Source organism: Hibiscus syriacus, unplaced genomic scaffold (genome assembly GCF_006381635.1).
Source record: "Hibiscus syriacus cultivar Baekdansim isolate YM2019G1 unplaced genomic scaffold, ASM638163v2 tig00111832_pilon, whole genome shotgun sequence".
NCBI lineage: Eukaryota > Viridiplantae > Streptophyta > Magnoliopsida > Malvales > Malvaceae > Hibiscus > Hibiscus syriacus.
Window position 1 is genome coordinate 382,490 of NW_024063190.1, and position 26,075 is coordinate 408,564.

Here is a 26,075-nt window from a genome sequence, read left to right on the forward strand (position 1 = left end):
CTGTTGTTATCGATTTGTGGCGAAAACAATCCCTCACAAACTATATCACACTAGTGGCAAAGATATCCCAATTGTTTTGAAAGAAAAAGGCATGTAATCCATCTACTCCTAGAGCCTTCGACGAATGCATCTCAAACACAATGGGGAAATTGTCTGGTCTCACATTTTCCAGATGAATAACGTACGTTTCCAATGCCCAACTAAGCCATTCTTCATTAGCTAAACAACGATCATATCGTTGGTGTAACGAGCCTCTCGACCATGTGAAAGGAGACCCCTGAAAGCAAATATTCGACAATGCCAAGTCAAAAATAAACCTGCATAAACTGTCATTATGAGTAACTCTTCCACTCACGCCTCTACAATGTTCACCCATATTTAAGATTGCATTGAAGTTACCCCCTAATAACTAGGGATGATCGCCCCCGTGTCAAGTTCTAAAAGAGATGCCCAGAGATGACGCCTTACGATAATAGAGGGACTCGCATAAACCACAGTAATGAACATTGGTTGATCTACCTCATTTGTTTGTGCACGAACATGAAGAAATTGATTGGAAATACGTAGAATTTCCACCTTAATCTCATCTCTCCAAATGAGCCAAATTCCACCACTAAACCCATGAGCCTCAACCTGGAAAGAATTTGTAAACCTAAAAGATTGCACGACAGGATCCGTACGCTTACCACTAATCCTCGTTTCAAGGAGCGCAACAAAGGACGGGTTGTACTTCCCCACAAACATATGAAGATGACGAAGAAATTCAAGGCTAGCTGTACCCTGTACATTCTAAAACATGCAACTAAACATGAGTATAGCAGAAATTAAACTGAGATTACCCCAGCACACCCTCCAAGTTCCCGGTTCGCTTGAGCCTGTTCGTTGCTTCCTTCTTCCTTATTTGCCACCCGCATCTCCTCCAAGTGAGGAGCTAACTGGGAACCATTATTAAACTGATCCAACGAGTCAGACATCTCCTAGATCCAATCCGATAAAGTAGGTTTATCATGTGTTGTATAAGGCATATTCTTTTTCACCTTTAACCCCTTATTTGACATTACTTTGGTTCCACATCGAGAAACACTCTTATGCAGAGGTAATTTTTCATGGATTCCTCATTGCAATTTCATCGTACCATCTTTTATTTTAACTACCAGATGATTCTCTCCTCGCATGTTTGGAACCTTCACCTGCAAGTTAGTTTCATGTCCCTTAATAGAGGGGATAACATTTACCTCGTTGAAACCATATGGAACAGTTCCTCCATTAATAATACCTCCCAGTGGTTGTCTTGATGTCTCCATCTGAGCTACGGTTAAACCATATATGTTCCCTTGACTAACAGTCGCTCCACCCTTACCAACCTTCTGTTAAACATTGCTTTGTAATATATTAGTCGATTTCACCTTAGTCTGGCCACTAGAGGATCCAATTTTAATAACATTACTCATAGAGTTTCCTGGTGCCTTACTTAAAGCCATTTTCCCCCGAGCTTTTTTCGACAAAGTACTAGCTGCAGGAATTTTTTATAGCACCTGAATATGCTACTAATTTCCTTTAGTTTCGCCTTTCATCACCGATGATAGAGCATCAAAACGTGATTTACAACTCTGAGGAAGTTCCTTAGAGCTACTCACAACTCCCTTCTTAGGTTTTGGGTTCCTTCGCTTATGCCCACTTGCCACCATCCAGGGCCCATAGATCTCCTCTCCCTTATCCAATTGCATTGAATCAACATTACCCCCTATATTCTCCGAATCCCCAGCCGGTCTTGAAATATTAGGAGATAGCGTGCATTGGTCTTTAACATGCTCATACAACCCACATTGAAAACATATGTTTTGCAGTCTCTCATACTCAATTCGCTGAAAAAACCATCGATCCCCATGCAAGGTAACAACGCCTTCGGTAAGCACACAGCCACAACAAGTCTCGCGAACTTTCCTCTCTCGCCCATCCTAGTATTATAATCAATTTTGATCACTTTTCCAATTTCAGCAGCCAATAGTTGGAAAAGTGACTTCGTATAATACCTATAAGGCAAGCCTGGTAACCGAATCCATGCAATAATTTGTGAGGGATATTTTTCAGCCGTGTCAAAATTCCTGCTCCAAGGTTGTACATTCAGATAACTTCTAAACACCACCCAAGGGCCTTCAGTCAAATCCTTTGAATAATCATACCCAAACTCAGACCGCATAAAAAAATAATCGTTATCCAGATCGATCAACTGAAAACAACATTTCGACACCCACAATGTATTAATTTTGTTCCATAAAGCACGGTACTGTTGGGAAATAAACGAGTACGAGTAATTTCCCTATAACCAGATTAGTGAGAATGTGAAATAAAAGCGGAAAAATAATACCCGAAATTGATAACGGAGTTCAGCCAATTATGCCTACGTCTCCGGACTGATGCAGATCTTTTACTAAGAGAGAAAATTTACAGGTGTTTACAAAACACTCACTACTCACAAGAAAACTCTCTAGTATTGGGAGAAAGAAATAATTTGGGATGATTTTGAAGCTAAATGGGTAAGGATATTTATAGTTGAAGCTTAGGGACTAATCTTATAAATACCCTAAAGTCTAGTGACTAAAAATAATTTTCCTATGTCTAAAAAATCAACAAAAAACACTGCCTAACTTTGAATTCAAAAACAACCCATTTTGAATTCTAAACCGTCGGCTGGTTAGCCATTTTCTTTGACTTTACTACAATCTCCCACTTGAAGACTGATTTTAATCTGTCTTCACACCTCGATCAATGCAACAGCTTTTCTTAGTCTTGTTATTCTAGCATGCCAACTGAAGCTTAACACAACTTCAGTTTGTCCGTAGTCACCGTCTTTGTCAACATGTCTACCGGATTTTAAGCTCCACTGATCTTTTCAAGTTTCAAAATCTCATCTTCCAGAAGAGACCGGATAAAATGATATCTCAATTGTATGTGTTTTGTCCTGGAATGAAAAGACATATTCTTCGTTAGATGGATAGCACTTTTACCGTCGCAATACAAGACATTGCTTTCTTGTTTCTTGACTAACTCTTCCAATAAACTTTGGAGCCAGACCATCTTCTTGCTAGCTTCCGTAACAGCGACATATTCTGCTTCAGTTGTGGAGAGAGCAACTATCTTCTATAGTTGAGAAACCCAACTCACTGCGGTTCATCCTAGAGTATAGACATACCTTGTAGTGCTTCTTCTGATGTCAACATTTCCGGCTAAGTCAGCATCTACATAGCCTGTCAGTATCGTATATCCACCTTTGAAACAAAGTGCTTTGTTTGTGGTACCCCGCAGATATCTGAGGATCCATTTGACTGCTTCCCAATGTACCTTGCCTGGATTATTCATGTACCTGCTAACAGCTCCCATTGCATGAGCAATATCTGGTCTAGTACAAACCATGACATACATCAGACTTCCAATTGCCGAGGCATACAACACCTTCACCATGTGTGCACGTTCTTTCTCCGTATTTGGTAACTGTTCTTTAGAGAGTCTAAAATGAACACCTAAAGGTGTACTTACTGGTTTAGCATCTTGCATGTTGAACCTGGAGAGTACTTTGTTGATGTACTCAGCCTGTGATAGTATCAAAGTCCCCGACTTTGTGTCTCTCTTGATCCTCATCCTAAGAATTTGCTTTGCAGCGCCCATATGTTTCATTGCAAACCGCTTCGACAATTTTTGCTTCAAGTTTATAATCTCTTGTATGTCAGAGCCTGCAACGAGCATATCATCAACATACAACAATAAAATAATGAAGCTGTTGTCGAACCTCTTGATGTAGCCACAATGATCTGCTTGGCATTTGGTAAAATCACTGCTACCTATGAAACTATCACACTTCTTGTACCACTGTCTAGGAGCTTGTTTTAAACCATACAAGCTCTTCTTCAACCTGCATACAGGTTTTTCTTGCCTGCCTTTATGAAGCCTTCTGGTTGCCTCATATAGATTTCATCCTCCAAATCAACATGAAGGAAAGTTGTCTTTACATCTAACTGTTCAACATGTAGATTCTCTGCAACTACAATTTTCAACACCAGTCTAATTGTAGACAGTTTCACAACTGGAGAGAAAATTTCATTGTAGTCAATACCTTTTTTTTGCTGAAAACCTTTGACAACCAATCTTGCTTTGTAGCGTTTGCTCCCATTGTGCTCTTCTTTGATCCTGTAAATCCACTTGTTATGGAGTGTTTTCTTGCCTGGTGGTAATTCAGCTAATTCTCGCGTCTGATTTGACATAAGCGAGCTTATCTCATTTGTTATGGAAGACTCCCACTTGACTGAATCCTCCACCTGCATTGCTTCATCATAGCACTCTGGTTCACCATTGTCAGTCAGCAACAAGTAGTGCAAAGAAGGCGAATAACGCTGGGTTGGTTTAGGAATTCTGGAGGAGCATCTCAGTTCTGGTGTGTGTGGTTCTTCTTGAACTGCTTCAGGATTGATCTGAACATCATTTCCAGAAATCTCCTCGAACTCAGTAAATTCCTTTGTTTCAGCTTTGGTATTGGAGCTACTTGACTCTATGGTTGCCCCGTCTTTGTACATCACATTCTCATTAAAAATGATATCTCTGCTTCTGATGATCTTTCGATTTTCATAGTCCCAAAACCGATAACCGAACTCATCATCGCCATAACCAACAAAGGCACATTTGTTGAATTTAGCATCAAGTTTACTTCTTTTAGCAGAGTCTATGTGTACATGAGAAATACAACCAAACACTCTTAAGTGTGAAATGTTTATTTCTTTCTTGCTCCAAACTTCCTCTGGTATTCTGCCATCCAAAGGAACTGAGGGCCCATAGTTGATCAGGTAAGCTGCAATGTTGATAGCTTCAGCCCATAGAAATTTGGGCAATCCGACATGTATCTTCATGCTTCCGGCACGTTCATTCAGAGTTCTGTTCATGCGCTATGCTACGTCATTCTGATGCGGAGTCATGGGAACTGTTGTCTCCATCTTGATCCCATTGTTTGCGCAAAAATCTCTGAATCTCTTATTTCTGTACTCTCCTCCATTATCAGACCTCAACTGCTTGACTTTCAAATCAGTCTCATTTTCCACCATGGCCTTCCATTTTCTGAAGGTATCAAAGACTTCTGATTTATTCTTCAGAAAATAAACTCATACATTCATTGTTGAATCATCGATGAAGGTGACATAATATAATGACCCTGCAAGAGATGGAACTGGAGATGGTCCCATACATCAGTATGAACCAACTCCAACTTTTCTACCTTGGGTGTCTTGCCAATCTTTGCAAAACTGACTTTCTTTTGTTTGCCAAAGATGCAATCCTCGCATAGTCCGACATCTACATTCTTTAGATCCGACAGCTTCATTTTTGACAAAAGTGTCTTCATCACTTTCTCGATCATATGACCAAGCCTTTGGTGCCATAGGTTTGATTTTCCATAAGCATCTGTTACAACAATGATATTCTCTAAATTTGAGGTTACATAGAGAGTACCAGTCTTCTTACCACGAGCAATAACGAGTGCTCCTTTGGTAATCTTCCATTCACAACCTGAAAATGTTGTGCTATATCCTTCTCCGTCAAGCTGTCCTACAGAAATCAAATTTCTTTTGAGGCCAGGAATATGTCTCACTCCTTTCAGCTTTCAGGTGGTCTGGTTTGGCAACTTTAATCGGATGTCTCATTTTCCGACGATCTTCAAGGTTTCATCATCAGTTAGATGAACCTTCCCAAAATCACCACTGACATAGTTCTCCATGATTTCTTGGCATGGGGTGGAGTGGAAAGATGCCCCTGAATCCAAGATCCATGATTCAATCGGACTGTTGACGCTTAGAATCATGGCATCACATGTCTCCTCTGTCACGTTGGCAGATTCCTATGCGCCGATATTTTTCTTCGGTGCTCGGCAATCTCTTTTAAAGTGATCATTCTTGCCGCATTTATAACAGGTAAAATCTTTTTTTCCCGTTCTTGATTTTCCCCTTCTGGATTTGGATCTGCCACGATTTGAATTTCTTTCTGAAGTTCTCCATCTGAACTTCGTGTGCAAGGCTGAGGAGGTTGATGCTTCACCCGATTCTCTCCGTCGAATTTCTTCGCTCAGTACCAGATCCCGGACATCGTCGAATTTCAATTTACTATTTTCCGACGAGCTGCTAACTGCTATAACATTAGCATTCCAACTGTCTGTTAGAGATGATAAGAGAATTAAAGCTCGAATTTCATCATCGAATTCAATTTCCACGGAACTCAACTGGGTTGTAATTGTGTTGAGTTCATTTAGGTGTTGAGCCATTGATGCCCCTTCTGCCATCCGCAAATTGAACAATCGCCTCATTAAATGAACTTTGTTTGAGGCCGATGGCTTCTCATACATACTGGAGAGAGTCGCCATAAAACCCGTCGTAGTCTTTTCCTTTGCTATGTTGAAAGCAACATTTTGGGACAATGTCAGTCGGATAACTCCGAGGGCTTGTCTGGCGAAAAGATCTCAATCTTCATTCTTCATGTCCTCTGGTTGCTTTCTGGAGAGGGGTTGATATAGATTTTTCTGGTACAGAAAATCTTTAATCTGCATCTTCCAAAAGCCAAAGTTCGCACCATCGAACTTTTCAATTTTCACATTCCCTTCGTCTGCAGCCATCGCTTTTACTCGAATCTGACTTCGTTTGGATCGTTTCTGACAATTTTCGCGAACCACCGTGTATTAGAACACCTCCGTCAACAAATTCGTATCGTTGACAAATTTTTTACTATTCATGAAATTCACTATTCACGTGAATAATAATGAATAGTAACCTCGCAAACAAATTGACAAAATTCACAACCAAAAGTTCTGATTACTAGTTGTTGGGAAATAAACGAGTACGAGTAATTTCCTTATAACCAAATTAGTAAGAATGCGAAATAAAAGCGGAAAAATAATACCTGAAATTGATAACGGAGTTCAGCCAATTATGCCTACGACTCCAGACTGTTGCAGATCTTTTACTAAGAGAGAAAATTTACAGGTGTTTACAAAACACTCACTACTCACAAGAAAACTCTCTAGTATTGGGAGAAAGAAATGATTTGGGATGATTTTGAAGCTAAATGAGTATGGATATTTATAGTTGAAGCTTAGGGACTAATATTATAAATACCCTAAAGTCCAGTGACTAAAAATAATTTTCCCATGTCTAAAAAATCAATAAAAAACACTGCCTAACTTTGAATTCAAAAACAACCCATTTTGAATTCTAAGCCGTCGGCTGCTTAGCCTTTTTCTTTGACTGTACAACAAGTACCCTATTGTTTTCCCTAGAAGGAGGACAATGACTGTGTGTCGCATGTTGTGGTCTATCGACTCATGCACCCGATTAGAGAATTGAATTATCGGATATGCACCGCTAAGATCGACTACCACATCCCCCTCTTGGATCTCCACATCTTCTTCGTTGAACTCAGGAAAAGAAGGTCATGTTTGCATCATATTCCCCACAACAGTCGTTGCATAAGATTTTCTCGCTTCAAGATTGGTATCATTGGCAGAAACTAAGTGTTGCTTATTAGTCTCATCCGCTACTTGCATAACAACATCACCCGAAACCCTAACAACTATATCCTCCTGAAAGCCTCCCAAACCAGTTTCCTCACCATGTTTTCCGTTCCCCTCACTCTATATAGGCATATTACCAGGCAGTGGAATCGGAGTTCAACCTTCCGTAGCTAAGGGCGGCTGCAAGTTGACGTTCATTCACAAACCAAGAAATTTCGAAAGTTGCGGAGTGCAAAAGCCTTTCTAAAAAAAACAAAATAAAACATTTTTCGTTTCTTTATTTTTTTTAGTTTCTAATAATTTTATTTTTATGGTGTATCATTTGGCATTTTTTTGTTTATATTTTTTCAAGGTTGAATTTGACATATGACGTTTATTTGTTATCATACCGATCTTATCAATTTTGGACCATCATATTGAATTTGAACACGTAATTTTATGCTTATGGATAGTTTTCTCACGATGCATGATTTTGATTTGTAGACGTTGATAGTCTTTCAATAATTTTGATTTTCTTTTGTGCTTCGTTTGTCAATATAATTAAATTTCTTCATAATTATCTTATGTTCGAGCTTTTAGTTAAATTTTAATATTTTTATATATGATAACAGTATGATCTCAAATAACTAATGTCTTATGTTAATAATTATATGAAAATATCATAATTATTTTTTATGAATGATAACCATATGATCTCAAACAATTAATATCTTAGGTTAATAATTATATGAAAATATTCTAATTATGCGTTTACTTTACGTTTATAATAGTAAACATTTATTATAATTTTAAATACGGACTTCTTCCAAAAAGAAAAAAACAACAACAGTATCTTTACAATTGAAGGAACAACTATCTAACTATTTCTAATATAACTAATTAGTTTAGAGGATTAATCAGCAACTTAAACCGATAATTAGGTTTAACTGATTTGACCTCTGGTTCGGTTTTTTAAACAGTGAACATTCCGATCCCGGGTCATAGGCGTGAGACCTACGCGTCTGCAATTCAATTCATCCTGCAGTCGTTCTCCTTGAAATTTCCTTCGCCAATAAGAAAGCTCCACCTTTCTTCCGTTTCCTTAACTCCGATTTCATCTTTCTTCTCATCGTCAATTCCACTCCCTTCTTCGCTAACCTAGTACTTGATCTCCACCAACATCGCCGTCGCTATGGCCGCCGCATCCTCATCGGCGGCTGCCACCAACATCATGCTAGCAATCTATGAGAAGAAAACCAACTCGATCGACCTCTACCGCCCACTCCGCCAATACATCTCCTACACATACTCCGAACGCGAAGCCGTCAACCTTGAAGATGACCTTTCCACCGTCAAAGCCCTCCGCTCCGACATTGAACGCGTTCCGGACCCATCCCCAACAACCCGACGCGACCTACTCATCTCTTACTTCAAAGCCCTATGCCTAATTGAAACCCGGTTCCCTATTTCCCCCGATCAAGATCACATAAATACAATCCAATTCACTTGGTTTGATGCATTTAAACAGAAGCAAAAAGCGGTTCAACAAAATATCCATTTAGACAAAGCCGCGATTTTGTTTAACCTCGGAGCGGTTTATAGTCAGCTTGGCTTGTCTTACGATAGGACTACGGTGGAAGGGAGGAGACTAGCGTCTCATGCGTTTATCGCGGCAGCGGGGGCGTTTGCTTTCCTTAGAGATAATGTATCGACAAAGGCGTCCATGGGGAACAGTACGACCGTTGATTTGTCGGTGGAGTGTGCTGGTATGTTGGAGAGACTGATGTTGGCTCAAGCTCAAGAGTGTGTTTTTGAAAATACTATTGCTAAAGGAAGTACCCCTGGAGTTTGCTCCAAGATTTCTAGGCAGGTTGGTTATTTTATTTTATTTTTATGTTTTGTTTGTAATTGATTGACAATTGGAATCTGAATTTTCTGGGATGAATGAGTAGTGTTTTATTTGTTGCTGGGAATTATTAGCTTGTCATTTTAAGATTAAATGTAGTTTACCTTCTACTGATTAGCTATATTAAAATTGGTTTTTTATTTAGATCATACGGTTTGGTTTTTGATTATTTTTTTCTTGCTGTACTCTATCTCCATTACCCTCTTTTGAAGTAAAACCAAACCCAAATTGGGAATCCCCAATAATTTTGTTCATCACCTTTTGAGTTCTGTATCATATCATTATCATTTATAGGTGTAGAATGCACTTACCGATTGTGAAAACCATACTTGTGAATGGTGATTGATTGTGTATTAGAAGTAATGGAAGGGAGTCTACTCCCAAATGGAGCTTTTTAGTTATTTCACTTAAGGGGGTCATTTCAACTAGAAGAAAATTAAATACACAAGACTATGTAATTGTTCTTTCATGTTTACGTGTGGGAATTTGAATTAATTATTAGCTAGGATTAATGAGATTATTTTCAGGTTGGATTATACTATGAGGAAGCTTTAGCCGCACTACATGCAGCTCCTTTGAAGGACCATCTTGAAAAAGCATGGATTGCACATGTGCAGCTTAAGGCAGCTCTTTTCTATGCAGAAGCTTGCTATAGGTATAGTTTGGAGCTACATGAGAAAGAGGAGATTGCAGAAGAAATTGCACGTTTGAAGGGTGGTGTTAGTTCTTTAGCTGAGGCAAAGAAATCATCGAAAGGGGCTCCTGCACAGATTCTGGATGCAATTAGCAAGTTAGAAGTTAATCTTAACCGCAACATGGATAGGGCTATGAAGGAAAATGACAGGGTTTATCTTATGAGGGTTCCTTCTCCTAGTTCCTTAGCAGCTCTCCCTGCATTTTCTATGGTGAAGCCAATGCAGATGAATGATGTGTTAGATGCAAGCAAAGAGAAGATGTTTGCAAGTCTTGTTCCTGACAGCAGTGCAAAGGCTCTTTCGAAATATACGGAAATGGTTGACGATGTCATCAGGGCACAGGCTGAGAAATTGCAGCAAGGAAGTGAGCTAAGCCGAGTTAGGCTTAAGGAAATGGACTTGCCAGATTCAATTCTTGCTCTGGAAGGGAATTTTAGTCTTCCAGAAGATCTTAAGAATGAGGTGGAAATGGTGCAAGCTAGTGGCAGCCCTGCTGGTCTGGAGGCTGAATTACAACAACTTAAGGATCTAAGGAGGGTGAATCAGGAATTACTGGTACAGACTGAGGAGCTTTTACAGAAAGAAGCTGCAGAGGATGCTCAGTTTAGAAGTCAGTTTGGAACTCGATGGACTAGGCCACAGTCCAGCACCCTGACAAAGACTTTGCAGGAAAGGTTAAACAAATTTGCTGCTAACTTAAAACAAGCTGGAGATAGTGATGCGCGAATTGAGCGTTCAGTGAGAGAGCATTCTGCGCTGATGTCAATCCTTAATCACCGACCGGTATGTTGTTGTTAGTTGTTTCTGTGTTTATCTACTTACAGTAAATATAAGCTATTTTTCGTGGTCTTTGAGGATGCATTTGTTATTGGCATCTTCTAATTTGGCTGGTACTGCCTTTTTGCTATTTTTTAGCTTATGTACATATGAGTGTGGGTTACCTTATTGCTAATTCTTTTTAATAACATACTTGGAAGTGATAAATTGACTATTATTTTCTTGTGCATCTTTTTTTGTTTTCTTGTTCATATTGCTGTTATCAGATAGAAGCTGCCCTACCAAGTCTTTCAAGGCCAATAATGTCTTTGGATGCCAATGAAGATGCTATAGTCGGGGCCCTGAAGCAGAGCTTGGTAACTTATTTTCTAATCCAAATATCTTGAATATTTACTCTACATTTACCCCCTCAACTTCCCTTTCCCCTAGCATAAAAAAATACAGAAATGGAAAAAGTGGAAAGTGTTATTTTTTCTGAAATTACTTTTGCACCCTTAAGCTACTATGCAAGTCATTGAGTTGACTCATTGTCATTTTCCTGTTTTACAAGTCAAACATAATTCTATTTTTATGTTTATAACATGGTTAATATCTACTTTTATTTTCTTTGCAGAGGCAACTAGAGACTCTTGGTGCTCAGAGAGCAGGCCTCGAGGACATGCTTAAAGAGATGAAAAGAAAGGTGTAGTTAACTGTTTGTAATATGAATCTTCTGCATTCTTTTGTTTTTATGTATATCACCTTGACCGGTTCTATTAGGCATTCCGTTCTACTACTTTTTTCTTTAAATGGTGCCTGAAGGATGTCTAACACAATATAATTCCATATGCAGACTTAACTTGTAATCTTCATTTTAGCCCTTTGAGCGGAAATCTTCCTATATGTTTCCGGGGTGGGGGGGATCATTTAACTACATCTATGATCTAGGATTATATCCATGCCTCCTGTACTTGACACTTTTGTTACGAATGTTATTGCTCCTTCTGAATGGTAGAGAAAGATGTGCTGCCCCTGCCCTATCCCTGAAATTGAACCTGAAAGCCTTTCTTGTCCCTACATTTCCAAGCACAATTACTTCCGTAATTCTCCTATCTGTAACTTGCCAATTAGCAGGCACTTCTCTGCATAATTATATAAATTGTGTTAGTTGAAAGAAAAGTGAAAGAGGCAGGCCCTTTGGCTTTACATTTTCTTTTACCAAAACAAAAAACTTTCAAGTGTCTTCCTTTTTCATCAGTGTCTCTTTGTCTCCAGCAGCTCACTACTTTTTTTCTCCATGGCATTTTTGCAATATCTTTTGGTTTGGTTCATTGGTTGCCGTGCCTTCCTATTTTCTCTTCCCCCCCCCCCATTCTGTGTGCCAATGCTTTCATCAACAAGCCCCACTTGCTCTGACACTCTAAAATGTAAAGCTCGTTTCTCACCTTTTTGTTTTTTCTTCTTTGGCCATTAGAAACATCCTTTGATTTCACTTAGTCTTGCTATTTCCTTCAGGCTGCATTGTATGGGTAAATTTTATTTTGTATTTTTATTTCTGTCCTTTTCTTGCTTTTTGGAACCAGATAAGAAAAAAGAAACATGTCACAAACAAGATCTAAACAAATGTCCAGACAAGTTGAGAGTTATTCACTACTTGAAATTTGTGCAAGCAAGATGTCTCCTTTTTCAAAGATTTAAATTTGCTCTAATGTGATAAAATCTTGATTTGTGGTGGAGTTTGTGTTTTGTGGAACTAAACTTGAGTTTATGCGTGGCTAATGTGGGTGAGGGTCACATGATTATGTCAAGGTGTTTGATGGAGTGTTTCTTTGAGAGATATAAGTTTCAAATGTGAGATTATTGGTATTTTAAATTGTGTTGTCGAGCTTATAGGCAAATGGGAAATGAGATTTTCTGGTTTTATTTCACATTTTTTCTTCCCCTTCTATTTTTGAAAATCATTATTTGCTTTGAACCGATATTGGGGTTCAAATCCATGGTCTTGCTGTGTGGCAATGATGCCTGATGATTGGAATGATTCAACAATGTTTGTTCTCAACTCACTAGTACCAATGTCTGCAGTGCAAGAGATTCTTCAAAAGAATGATCTCTAGGCCCCTGGGCTTGCTGGGGACTAATGATGTATGTGAAAGCATCTGAAAAAGAGACTTGAAATTGAACGGAAAATGAAAAAAAAAATCAACAGAAAAGATTCCCCCCTGTTTTCGTGTTCCATTTTTTTGTATAAATAATAAAATATTCATGTAATGAATTACAAGACACTGGTTAACATCTGTTTCCATCTAGTAAGGTAACAACTGAGCTAATTGTTCCACACTCAGAAGGCTTGTTAGATTCAAATTGGAAATATGAGGAACATGAGGATTAAAATTAGACGCTTTGATCTGTGAGGACGAAAACATTTTTGGTTTTCTCTTAATGGACAGCCAGTGCAATTAACCAGGGGAAATAATTCAATATTGATTCTCTCACTATTGTTCTTTGTTTTGCTGATTGTATTGCGGAAGGGTATTTGTGTTTGTTTTGTTTTTAGATATAATTGCATCAAATTTGTCTTGTCGGGCAATTTCCTTACCTCAAGCTTTCTCTTTGTTATTGTTAGATCTTTCAGGCCCCGTATTAACATAGAAGTTATATTAAATGATCATAATAATGCTCATTTATGTGATCTCTTTTTTTGTCTAGTTATTGATTTCTTTACTGAATTGTCGGCATTTATCATAAACTTCAGTAGTCTTACATGATAAATTGGTGCAGGATGACATACTACCCAAGTTGATGACATCAACTGGCTCCTATGAGGATCTTTTCAGGAAGGAGATAGCGAAGTATGATTATATTTGTGAGGAAATTGCCCAAAACATTGAGGCACAAGAACAATTGTTGATGCAAATTCAGGTCTAGTCATCTCTTCTTGTCCATTCTTCCCTGCTCATTTGGATTCTCACAACATTAGCATTTAGTATTTTGAAACAACTGTGTATGTCTGATAATTGATGTAAAAACTAAGTTTAGTTTGTAATCAAGTGAATATCACATTTTCTCATTTTCCCTTGTCATTGCTTGGCACTCATAATGCAATGGAACATATGGTTCAAAAGACATCTTGTCTTAGTTTTAATGGTAAAAGGAGTTGAGCCGTTCTTTCTGAGGGTGGTTGTGTTGTTTGCTCCATGTGGCTGGTTGCGTATAATAACTCCTACTTCACAATGAATGATAAACTTATTTAAATGAGCTTTCATGCCTTATGAATTGAATTATTTATTGTAAACATAAAATACAAAAGGAAAAAGAGTGAAACTTTGGTGAATATGAGTGCATTTATTGGAGAATTTTATAAATGTCATCTTTTGGATCTTCCATAAGCCTTTTTCTTACTTCTATTTAAGAAAAATGATTTTAAACAAAAGATCCCTTCTTTCTCCCTCACTTTCTTCCTCTCGTTCTCTTCCTCTGGTAAATATACAAGGATAGAGATAGTTTCGGATGCATTTACTTTAGTCCTGACATGAAGTTAATCTGCATGATACTGTAGTTCTTTCAGCTTCAACGCTATAATTTTTAGATTTTCATTTTTGATGATTATTAGGAAATGAACCCTGAATGATTGGCACTGGTTTTTATTTTATTGATTTTCCTTCTGCAGGCTCAGAATGAAGAATTCGGTGCTGTTTTTAATCTTGAAGATTATAAAGGTACGTGTCTCTTTTCATGTATATTTGAGATTAAACCTATTATTATTATTATCTTTTTGAGGGAATCTCATGCATGCATTGAACTTTTTGTGCTTGACGTGTCAAGTCCAAAACTGAAGATGCTATATTTGTATCCATATAATTTGTCTAAATATGTAAATTCCTTACTCGTTTATATAATATTAATCAAGGACACACGGTGCTGGATTAAAGTCGCTTGTGGAATGTGGATAAACATGTTCAATTTGTTATATCAGTCATGTTCTTTGTTTAGTGCAATGGTTTGTATGGTTATTTCAGTCTTAAGTTTTGATGTTGGCACGCTTTGTATTCATTTTCTGACAAGATCTGTGGTTTAATGTTTTATTTCACTTTTTGGTTTCAGCATCGCGAGAGAAATGTTACAAACAAATTCAAGCTGCTTTAGCAAAGTGTAAAGAAATCAAGGACAATATTAACGAGGGACTGAAGTTTTATGTTACTCTTCAGGTAGGAAATTGCACATCTATTACTTTAGGCAGCATTTAAAGGTCGGTTCAATAATGTGGCATATGCATATGTATAAAGTTGCTTCTTTTGTTAAACAGGATGCAATCAACAATATCAAGCAGCAATGCAGCGATTTTGTGATGACTCGAAACATCCAGTCTCGAGAAATGATAGAAGGTGTTCAAAGGCAAATGGCGGGTTTCAGCTTTCAAGAACGTGAGAACACAGGTCCATACCCTTCAGTTGGACAGTCCCGTCAGACTCCAAGATCCAGTCCACAGCAGACGACAGAACCTCAGAGCATACCCCATCCTTCACCACAAACTCCCTACTATAGACCCCCCGAGCAGCCAATTCATGGGTATGGTCATCCTCCTCCCCCTTATACTGTCCCGCAGCAACCTCCTCCTTACCATGTTCCTCCATCTACCGCTGCCCCTTATCCTCCCCAACTTTCCCAACAACGTGCACCAGTTGGACATGATTATGGTCAACCTGCCTATCCTGGGTGGCGTGGGCCATATTATGATGCCCCTGCAGAGCAACCTGGGTCTCTTCCTCGACCTCCGTATACCATTCCGAATCCGTATCATCCCCACCAAAGTGGTTATTATAAGCAATGATCAATTAGTCCCAACCTTTTTTAAAATATATTTTTATGATATATAATGATATACTGTTTATTTTCTTCTCATCTGCTATGAAATGGAGTGGATTCAAGTAGATATTCCTTGTCGTGCAGCATATTCATTGCGAGTATTTGACGACTGTTGGTGCCCCGAATAATTTGTATGTGAATAGCCTGGTGTTTAATAATTTTCCATGTGTAGTTAATGACCTTTTCCCCCTTACTGTAGAGATTCATGTGAGATTAGCACCATGTGCCAGTGTATTTCTTATTTATTTTGTTTCCATTGTTAGTAATGTTGTGTATGCGAACTCTGGTGATAGGATAGATATTATGTCAACGATTAAATGCATATATGAAAAAATATTTTCAATGAAAGTTTTCGTGGTACATGGTGTGTTTTTTCTCGAAAATTTGTCGGTAAAAGAAATCTATCTTCGACAGAAATAGCATTTGTGACGAAAGTTCCAGCGCAACTTATTCGTCGAAAATAGCTGGTAGGTGCATTCTAGATTGATGATGGCGATGAATAAAAAGCAAAATTTTCATTGAAACCAAATAGGCCAACTGAACTGACTAATTTGTTCACATTAAACGTGCGTTTAAGAAGAGATTTAAACGCCTAACGCAAATCCAAACATAAAATGAAAAATTAAGCTACGTAATAACAAAAAGAAGAGCAGAAAACTACTCATGGATTGTCTGAAGCATGGGACGCCAAGCTTTCCTCAACAGCATACGATGCCTGAACCCCATCCAACCCGGCCTAGGCGATCCCGGTTCACCTCCCAGTCCATTAAGACCACCGACTTTCGTCGCTAAAACGACTTCACCCTTTCCGCCAAATTTATCCTCAACGGTTTCATATTCGTTGCCATCTCCTCCTTCTAGCGACGGAGATGATACAAATAAATCCTTCAAACTGTGACCGCTGCCCTTCTTTTTCTCGGCCGGAATGCCGGTGAAACTCTGCGGATACGGCATTTCCCTGGCGTTTGATGATTTCCGACTACCGGTTCTGGTGAGGAACATTCGCAATGTGGTTTTGGGGCGACGGAAGTTGACGAGGGGACTCGTCCTTGGACTTCTCGTCGGGCTCTGGGTGACGCCGCAGTGCGTCGCTAATAACTTGAATTTCTGCAGCGTCGTCATATTCGGTTCAGGGTACCTCCCTCTGTCTCTTTTCTTCTTTGGATGTTAAATATATGCAAGTGAAGTGATTGGGAGGGTCTGGAATTTGAAAGTTGGCTGAATGATTGGGAGGGTCAGTTTGCTTCAAAGCAAAAGAAAAGAATCTGATGTTGGAGATTTCTCTGTTTCTTTGGCATCTTTTGCATGCTTTTTCTTTTCCCTACACTTTCAAAAGTGAATCCTTTGAATGGAATTTTCTTTTCCCTTGGAAGAGATGAAAAGAGGCATCGGAGGGTGCATTTTCCGAGAAAATTCTAAAATCAAACTACTTTGGAGATCTGGAAATTAGAAGCCCAATCACTTCTACAATTATTGTTGTTTACAAAGGAAAGGGGGAAGCCCATCAGATTTACCTACCAGCAGCTACGCATTGCCACAGATAATTTAACCAACTTGCTCGGTTGGGGTGGCATTGGAGCTGTTTACAAAGGAATCTTTAGCAATGGAACCATGGTGGCAGTCAAAGCGTTGTTCTATGGCTTCTGTTTCGAGAGGAATCTGAGAGCTCTTGTATAAGAATACATGACAAATGGTTCACCCGACAGGTTCTTATTCGGTGAGGACAATGTTCATAAAGTGTCATATTCGTATTTCGTGCTTGTTTCTATGCTTCCTTGATTATAGCATTTTCTGGGAAGGTGAAAATAAGGTCTTTACCTGATGCATTATATCTCTCTCCCTTGTGTTGCAAATTGTTTGTCTTGTGTCCCAGATCCTCTTTAATGCAAAAATGCCAAGCACAATCTAGCTACGTGAGAGTTTATGGTAATAGTTTTGAAGTGAATCAGTTGTTTTGTATTAAATATTATTTAAGAACTTGAGTTGCTTCCATGGGAGATGAGCAGATACTTCAACAAGACTTATCCAGTGATGAGGTTGAATCTGTCAATTCTCATAGAAGTTCGATTTTTTTTTGTTACTTTGAACGAGACCCTCCATGTAGCCGACAACCTTTGCCTGACAAGGTTGGTATGCATTTCTCTCTTTCTGCCTCCGTTAAAGGATCTAGATGCTTGCTTTCTGACTGACTATTATCTTCATACACCAGTAGGAGGTAGTAAAGAATTCCATTTGGAACATTTTTTCTTTCTAATGTGTGTGAACCAGGGATGTGTTTGTTGATGATAAAATTTGGGTTACAATGGTTATGGGTGATTATTATTTTTTGTTTAGACTAGTTAGGTGACGATTTTAGGAATTTTTTCTAGAGCTAGATGATCTATCATCCTCATCACATCATTCTCCCTAAAACATCTGTAATCCCTTCTGATTTGAGATTCGCAGCCGGCGGTTTTAGGGAGAGTAGTGGGCCAAGAATTCGGTCGTCCTAACTTCAGAGAGAATTTCTACGACTACCATTGCGACTCACTGCCATCAAAAGGTGAATTGCTCATAGGCTCATAGTAATCATAATCCAAATTTCACCATTAACAAATGTATACTTGCATAAGTTCCGATAGAACCCATGTAATGCCCAAGAAACCTCATCTGTCGTTTTCTCTCAAAATATTTTAGGTGGTAACATGTCCCCATGACATGGATGATGTTCAGGTGATGCCATTGCCTGTTTTTGGTCTTGCGTCATACAAGTATAAGAGTTCCTTGTGGACACCTAATGGAGCAATCTATAGTCACTCGGCGAACAACCTCTTTCAGGCTGCAGACAATTGGTTGGGACTTCTTCAAGTTAATCAACCATTACTTTGCATATCCCTGTGTAGACACCAAATTTCGTCTCATTATAATATTTAATATAAAACATATTATATATATATTATGTGTTATATTACTTATTTATTTATTGTTTTGTTACATTTGCAGGCCCTACAAAAAACACGAGGCCCAACAAACCAACTCAGATCAAGGTTTCCAAGAACCCTAGCAAGCAGCGCCGCACGGAACTTCCCAAGCCCGGATATATCCCATCTTCAACCACTCTGATTTCTCCGGCGCAAGGATTTCATGGAGATAACAAACCAACAAACAACCGAGTTAGAATTCTAATAAGGATCAAACTCTAAAATCATAGGCTATAAATCCCATGTAACTAGAACACTCATGGGAGGAGGTGACACGCAAAAATACTCAGAGTTTACAAGAAACGCGACGGAAATAAGCACGATTACACGCACACAAAGCCACTAGAAAATCACACGAAACACTTAGAGAGATATACGAGCAATCAAGGCATTTGTAAAGTGTTTTTCGAAAAGGAAATAAAAGAAAGGTACATTTTTTTACCTTTTTGTTCGTTTTACTGTCCTTGCATGTTGATTCTTGTTTACGTTTTGGCTCGGAAACAATCAAAATCCGCTCGGCTGAGGACCGGGGAAGAGAAAAAATACAAGGGAGAAGAACAGAAGGATACGAGTAAAAAAGATAAACGTGGTTTCAAGTTTCCTTACACTGTTCGACGGGATTCAATGCCAAGGAGAGCCTTGGTGCTCCATTTCTTGCGCATTTGAGCCCCGATGATAAACTCAAGAGAATCCCAGGAAATGGGTTTTACCAGAGAGCATTTTATCTGTTTCAGATTAACGCGTTGAAGTCAAATATGGTACAAGAACCTATTTCAATTTTCAAATCCCAGTTTTATTTTTTTTAATTTAAAAGAATGCCAAAAGAAAAAATCCAAACGAATCACGCGTGAAAATCAAAGGATTTTTTGAGTTTCATATAATTTTTGGGTTAACTAGGGAATGCGTCATTAGAGAGTTCCATATTGTAGCTCTGGAGTTATGTTTTTATTTCTTTCAAGTTGGTCACTAATTGCATTTGTTTTTACTTTGGACTCTCTATTTTACTTTTATTTTAATTTAGTCATTTTTGTTTTATTTATTATTTTTTCTTTCATGGTTTACGTTTAAATATTTTATTTTATTTTTAGTTTATTCTTATTCTTATTTTATTTTTTCACTAACCCTTTTAATTTTTATTTTATTCATTTTATTTTCTTTCTTTCTTTCTTTATTATTTTTGTTTATTTTCTTTTTTACTAACTTTTAATTATCTCTGTTACTTATTTTATCTTAGAATTTTTCCTCGTATTTATTTTTATTTTATCATCTAACCTTTTTTGGCATTTTCAATGGTAATTTCAATCGATCAAAGCTAATAATTCGAATCGAATATTTCAAGTTTTAATTTAAATTTCTAATTTTCGTAATTAAGACAACTGACAAATTAATTGGTACCGAAAGGGCGGTTCAAGAGTGCTAATCCTTCCTTGATTGTAACCGACTCTCGAACCCGACACATTTCTGATATAACGCAGATCAGGTAAGATGGTGTCCGACCCACCTAAATTCGTTTTAAAATGGTCGGTGGCGACTCCCTAATCAATTAATCAAGTCGAAGCCCAATTCTGGTCCCCAACCGAAAGACGGTTACGACAGCTTGGCGACTCCGCTGGGGACAGGTAAGTGAGTCAGGCCGAAATTAATTTTCGGTTGTCTTTTTTAGCGAAAGTTATAAATTTTAATTTTAATTTATTTATTCGATTCTAATTAGTTACCTTTGATTATTTTTCAAGTAAATAGTTGTACTGACGTTTTTTAATGATCTCAGAATTTTCAAAATTGTCATTTCTAACTCTATACCCGAGCTTCGAACCCTATTTAAGTGGGGGTGAAAGCGACGCCTTCGTGTGAATTTATTCACCGTGCGGGCCTAGCAAGTAGCCTTCGGGATTCATATACCTTATGTCTTCGTGTGAATTTATTCTCCGTATGAGCATAAGGGAATGTTTCCTCTCGAGTTTAACTTAGTTCACACAAGCCTGTGATGGGTTTAGGACTAAGGGTCTGGTAAGCCTAAGGAGGCACCAGCAAGGAGAACTCGAGTACCGTTTTTTTAGAACCTAACTCGGGAGACTACAAGGAGTTAGAGCCCACCTCAAAACCTCATTTCAAACCCTAGGATGCCGGAATTATTTTCTGCTTTACTTTCTGTTCAAAGCATGCGAACTAGATAAATATGTGGTTAGGATTTGTGTGGAATTAACATGCGGGATAGAGATCATGTCCGGGTAGGAATTAAAGCATGCGGGGTAGATATCATGTGGGGTAGGATTTTTCGTTTTTATTATTGTTTTGATTTATCTCACTAACTCTATTTTACTTTTGTTCTCTTTTATTTTGTTTTCATTATTTGCATCATTTAAAAGAGGTGTTGATCCACCAAAAACTTGTTTGTTAAAACATGAATAATCTTCATTAATGGACAAAGGGGTTGTAATACAAGAGATAAGAACGCAGGGGTCCGGCTATGGTCCGAAAAGGCTCAGAAAGAAAATGAGGACAATTTGCAAGACAACTATGTGTCACATTCATGGTGCCCACAATCAAGTACATCAAAAGTTAACTTTTCAAAAATGGGTTGACAAAGGTGGCAGGGGCAAGACGAGAAAAATGTTACTTACCTCGAGAGTCCATTCAAAGACAACAAGAACAAGATGGAAAGTCACTGTCGACAAATTCAAGAAACAAGCAAATGAACTTCGAATAATCCCTTTGATGGAGGATTTCAATGGAATTTCCGATTCAGCAAAGGATGAAAGCCAGAGATGAAGTCATTCGACACTTTTTGGGAACCAATACAAAAAAACTCAACATTTTCACGGTTCATCCAGAGAGGTCGAAGCGGTTCGACAGGTTATTCAACTGGTGAAAGACGAAGGCAAATGACTAGTCAACCGGTTTCGGGCCTAGAGGATTTAGTCCGGATGTACCTTTAAATATGTTTATTGTCTCTTAAAAGATAAAACACTTTTGTCCCAATAAAGGTTATTTACAATAACATACATGTTTTTTGATCAATGCCTCGAACATTTCATGCATTTTTGCATTTTGCATATACATTTCATTTTTAAGTATTTTCATAAACATGAAATCTCTTCATGGAGAATTCGATGAAGTGGTTTTAACCACATGACACCACATGGAAGCAAGATTGTAACATCATAAAAAAACTATCACAACGAATGAGCCCAATCAACTGTTTGTACGACTAAACCTGCCAAGATGATCTGAGAAAAAAGTCCACATATCCTAAGGGCTACAATGTTGAAGCTATTTGTAGTTGCCACATAGGATGCTCCAAACATTCCTCTGAGAACTATAAGGCGCTGAAGCGCAAGATCCAAAACCTGATGGATTCAGGGGCATTGACAGCCGAAGAAGGGGGCATGGCATATACCATTTACACTTAGAGGATTGTTTTGTTTGAACACGTCACTGATATTTCATGTTTGCTTAATCTTTTAAACGATTGAATTTATGCTACTTTCTAAGGTGGAGCAATTGAACAAATTTTAATCTTTAGTTCTTCGAATATTAAATGAATTAAGGATTCTTTTAACTCTTCAAGAATTATAGATTTTTGACATATGACAAGATTAGACCTTTCTTATCATGTCTCAAACCCCAAAATTAAATACCTTGATCATTACCAAAAAGACCAAATTTTGACATAACTTCCCTTTGAAATTCTTGAACATTGTCTTTATCTTTTTGATACACCCATACCTTTCTTTGAGTCAAATAAAGTCACATCATTGTCTTTTTAGACTCAAAATTGACATTTTAATACCCAAGGCATTGAGTTGTTCATTTGAACATAAGCATTCTTCTAAGACACAATTTGGGGCATCTCGCCGGGAGCCTGAACATTGAGATATGTTGGGAGCAAGGAGCAAAAAAACAATTCATTCGAAATAATTCTATCACGCATTAACTGCATTGTTTTCATGTGAATGAAATTAATCCTGAAAATCTATCCCCCTGGGGATACCTCTTCTGTGAGGACTTCCATGTATGAAATGATGAACGGTTTTCTTTCTTTATCCCTTTAAAACAGGAGAAAATATATATCCCTTGTGTCCTCTTTTGAGCATGTAGTATTTTTCTTCTGATTCAACCCTAACCAATGATCACCCTCCACATTGGGGGGCAAGGTGGAAGAAATCTACTCACATGAGTGAAGACATCAATCAAAAGGAGACACCAAAAGGTGGACCAAATGGCAAGTGCGAAGATCCAATCAAGAACAAAAAAGAAAAGAAGTAAAAAAGCAAAAAAAAAAACAAAGAAAAAGAGAAACAAGAACAAAAGGAAAAAAGAGCAAAAATCAAAAAGAAAAAGGGACAAAAAGCACATGCAAAGATTCCCTAAAGACAAATGGCACATCAAGCTTCAAACTATGAGATTGATCAAGCACAATCATTCTCGAATCTCTGAATCACTTCACTCGAAGATCATGGAACATCCAGAGAAAATCCAGAGAAACACATATGAGCAGATCCAAATTGAGCAAGACAGGATTGAAGGCATCAGAATGAATTGATCCTTGGTTCAACACCCTGGAACACTTGTTTGGGCCTATTTATCCTTTTCTTTCATAACCATGAGCCATGGCCTACATTACGTGCCTTAAAAGTCCCTTCTAATCATACATGGATTTCTAAACAGAAGAGACTATCTTCAGATTTCATCCCGCCCATCAGGATTAATCTTTGTTTGCAAAAAAACAATGTAATTAATGCATGGTAGAAAAAATAACAAAGGGGGGTTCAAGACGTAAATCCTGAATAACGTCTTGAAACTAAAGGAGGGTTCGAGTTGAAAACCTGAAAAGGCGGCTCGAATATAAAAATTGTGCAACTGAGGCGATCACGTAAATTCCTTGATAAGGCATCACACAATCCGAGTGTGACAACAAAGGTTGGGAGTCAGGGAACACTTCCAGCAGAGGAGCATGCAAGCTACCCCATCAATCTTTTGAGCATCCAATAACCTGATACTTTTTTATCCTTTCTTTACTTGACCATAGCTTTGATCTTGCACTTGTCAAATGGCTATAATTTATTGAAGGATTAACATTGTAATTAATTCTTTGATATCCAATGAACTTTAGTTTTATGATTCATCTCAATTGTAAAACCAGGAGAAACGCAATATTTTCAAAACTTTTGATTAAACATTTTTTCAAACTCTTTTAATTAATATTTTCAGAACTTTGAAAATAAAAGAGAAAGAAAAACATTTTTTTTCAAACAAGACAGTCTCTCTAGAGTGGATCTTGGTAAATGACATGTGACTCTTAGACACAAAACTCATGCTCAGAATCAATGCTGAAACAAGAAATGAGGAACATTTGGGGCATCTTTGGGGATTCAACATCCTAATGCGAATTAATAGACCTTTTTTTAGGAGATAAAATATGACCAATTCATGTTACATGCATCTTATGCATACATTTTAGGGCATCATATTTATCATTTTTTCCATATACATAATCTTTGCAGCTTTTAGAATCAAGTTTCAACTTCAAGACGAAGGATACTCGATTCAAAAGCACCTTTAAAGATTGATGTTGGTTGCTTGACTCGGCAGCAAGAAGCTACACTTCAACCAACTCGACAGATTGAAAGATCGACATTTATTTCCAATATAAATTTTGTCTCGCTTGAGACAATATCATTTAATTTATCTCACTTGAGATTTTTTTTTCTTAAAACAAGATCTGTCTCGCTTGAGACCGTTTTCACCATAAATAAGGCATTTCATTTCACTCGAAAGAAGATTTATTTCACTCAAGATTGTTTTTCTTAAAACACATTTTGTCTCCCTTGAGACAGTTTCTTTTGGAACTAAGTTTTATCTCCCTTGAGACAGTTTCTCTTGAAACAACACAATTTGCTCGAGAGTAGATTTCAACTTCACGACGGAGGATATCTAACTCAGAGCCAAACTTCACAGTAAAGAGGTCTTCACGGTTTCAACTTCACGGCGAAGGGAATCGTGTCCACCCGCAACATACAATACTTGGATTTCAACTTCACGACGAAGGATATTCAAGTCAAGGCTCAACTTCACGATGAAGAGGCCATCCGCGATTTCAACTCCACAACGGAGGATATCGTGCCACTCAAGACAACGCAAGTTCAACTTCACGACGAAGGGACCGCTGGTTGTCAATAAACAACTTCCCAATTTCAGAGCCAATTTCAACTTCACAGCGAAGGATATTGGACTCCAGACAACGCAAGTTCAACTTCACGACGAAGGGACCGCTGGTTGTCAACAAACTTCCCAATTTCAGAGCCAATTTCAACTTCACAATGAAGGATATTGGACTCCAGACAACGCAAGTTCAACTTCACGACGAAGGGACCGCTGGTTGTCAATAAACAATTTCCCAATTTCAGATCCAATTTCAACTTCACAGCGAAGGATATTGGACTCAAGACAACGCAAGTTCAACTTCACGACGAAGGGACCGCTGGTTGTCAACAAACAATTTCCCAATTTCGGAGCCAATTTCAACTTCACAGCGAAGGATATTAGACTCGAGACAACACAAGTTCAACTTCACAACGAAGGGACGGTTGGTTGTCAACAAACAATTTCCCGGTTCCAGAGCCAATTTCAACTTCACGACGGAGGATATTGGACTCGGAACAATGCTACTTACTTGGATTTCAACTTCACGACGAAGAATATCCAATTCCAGACTCAACTTCACGACGAAGGGGTCACCCGCGGTTTCAACTTCACGACGAAGGGAATCGTGCACACAAGCAGCATCCATCTCTAGCTCGTTTTCAACTTTACGACGAATGATTCAGGCTCAGAATTTTCCAGTTTTGACTCAACCTCACGAAGAGGGGGTCATCTCATGATTCATATTGACAAACCAGTTTCCATATCGGATTTCAACTCTACGATAGAGGATATTCGATATGACTGAAATTTGTGTCTTTTAATCTTTGCTCTATTTTCGTTACACGATAATGAGCAAAGAGGGGCAGCTGTAGACATCAAATTTCGTCTCATTATAATATTTAATATAAAACATATTATATATATATTATGTGTTATATTACTTATTTATTTATTGTTTTGTTACATTTGCAGGCCCTACAAAAAAACACGAGGCCCAACAAACCAACTCAGATCAAGGTTTCCAAGAACCCTAGCAAGCAGCGCCGCACGGAACTTCCCAAGCCCGGATTTCACGGATGCATATCCCATCTTCAACCACTCTGATTTCTCCGGCGCAAGGATTTCATGGAGATAACAAACCAACAAACAACTGAGTTAGAATTCTAATAAGGATCAAACTCTAAAATCATAGGCTATAAATCCCATGTAACTAGAACACTCATTGGAGGAGG

General features: G+C 38.2%; 2 protein-coding genes across 2 annotated transcripts; one reads left to right on the forward strand and one right to left on the reverse strand.

Moving 5' to 3' along the window:
- Window positions 1–8,542: 8,542 nt before the first annotated feature.
- Window positions 8,543–15,975, forward strand: LOC120171335 (vacuolar-sorting protein BRO1-like). Its single transcript, XM_039179045.1, has 8 exons — window positions 8,543–9,389; window positions 9,953–10,903; window positions 11,164–11,253; window positions 11,511–11,579; window positions 13,655–13,795; window positions 14,544–14,592; window positions 14,978–15,081; window positions 15,180–15,975. The coding sequence occupies exons 1-8, from the start codon at window positions 8,712–8,714 to the stop codon at window positions 15,702–15,704; spliced, it is 2,607 nt and encodes an 868-aa protein (XP_039034976.1). The 5' UTR covers window positions 8,543–8,711; the 3' UTR covers window positions 15,705–15,975.
- Window positions 15,976–16,396: 421 nt separating this feature from the next.
- LOC120171289 lies at window positions 16,397–16,861 on the reverse strand. Its single transcript, XM_039179013.1, has one exon. The coding sequence runs from the start codon at window positions 16,859–16,861 to the stop codon at window positions 16,397–16,399; it is 465 nt and encodes a 154-aa protein (XP_039034944.1).
- Between the last annotated feature and the right edge of the window lie 9,214 nt (window positions 16,862–26,075).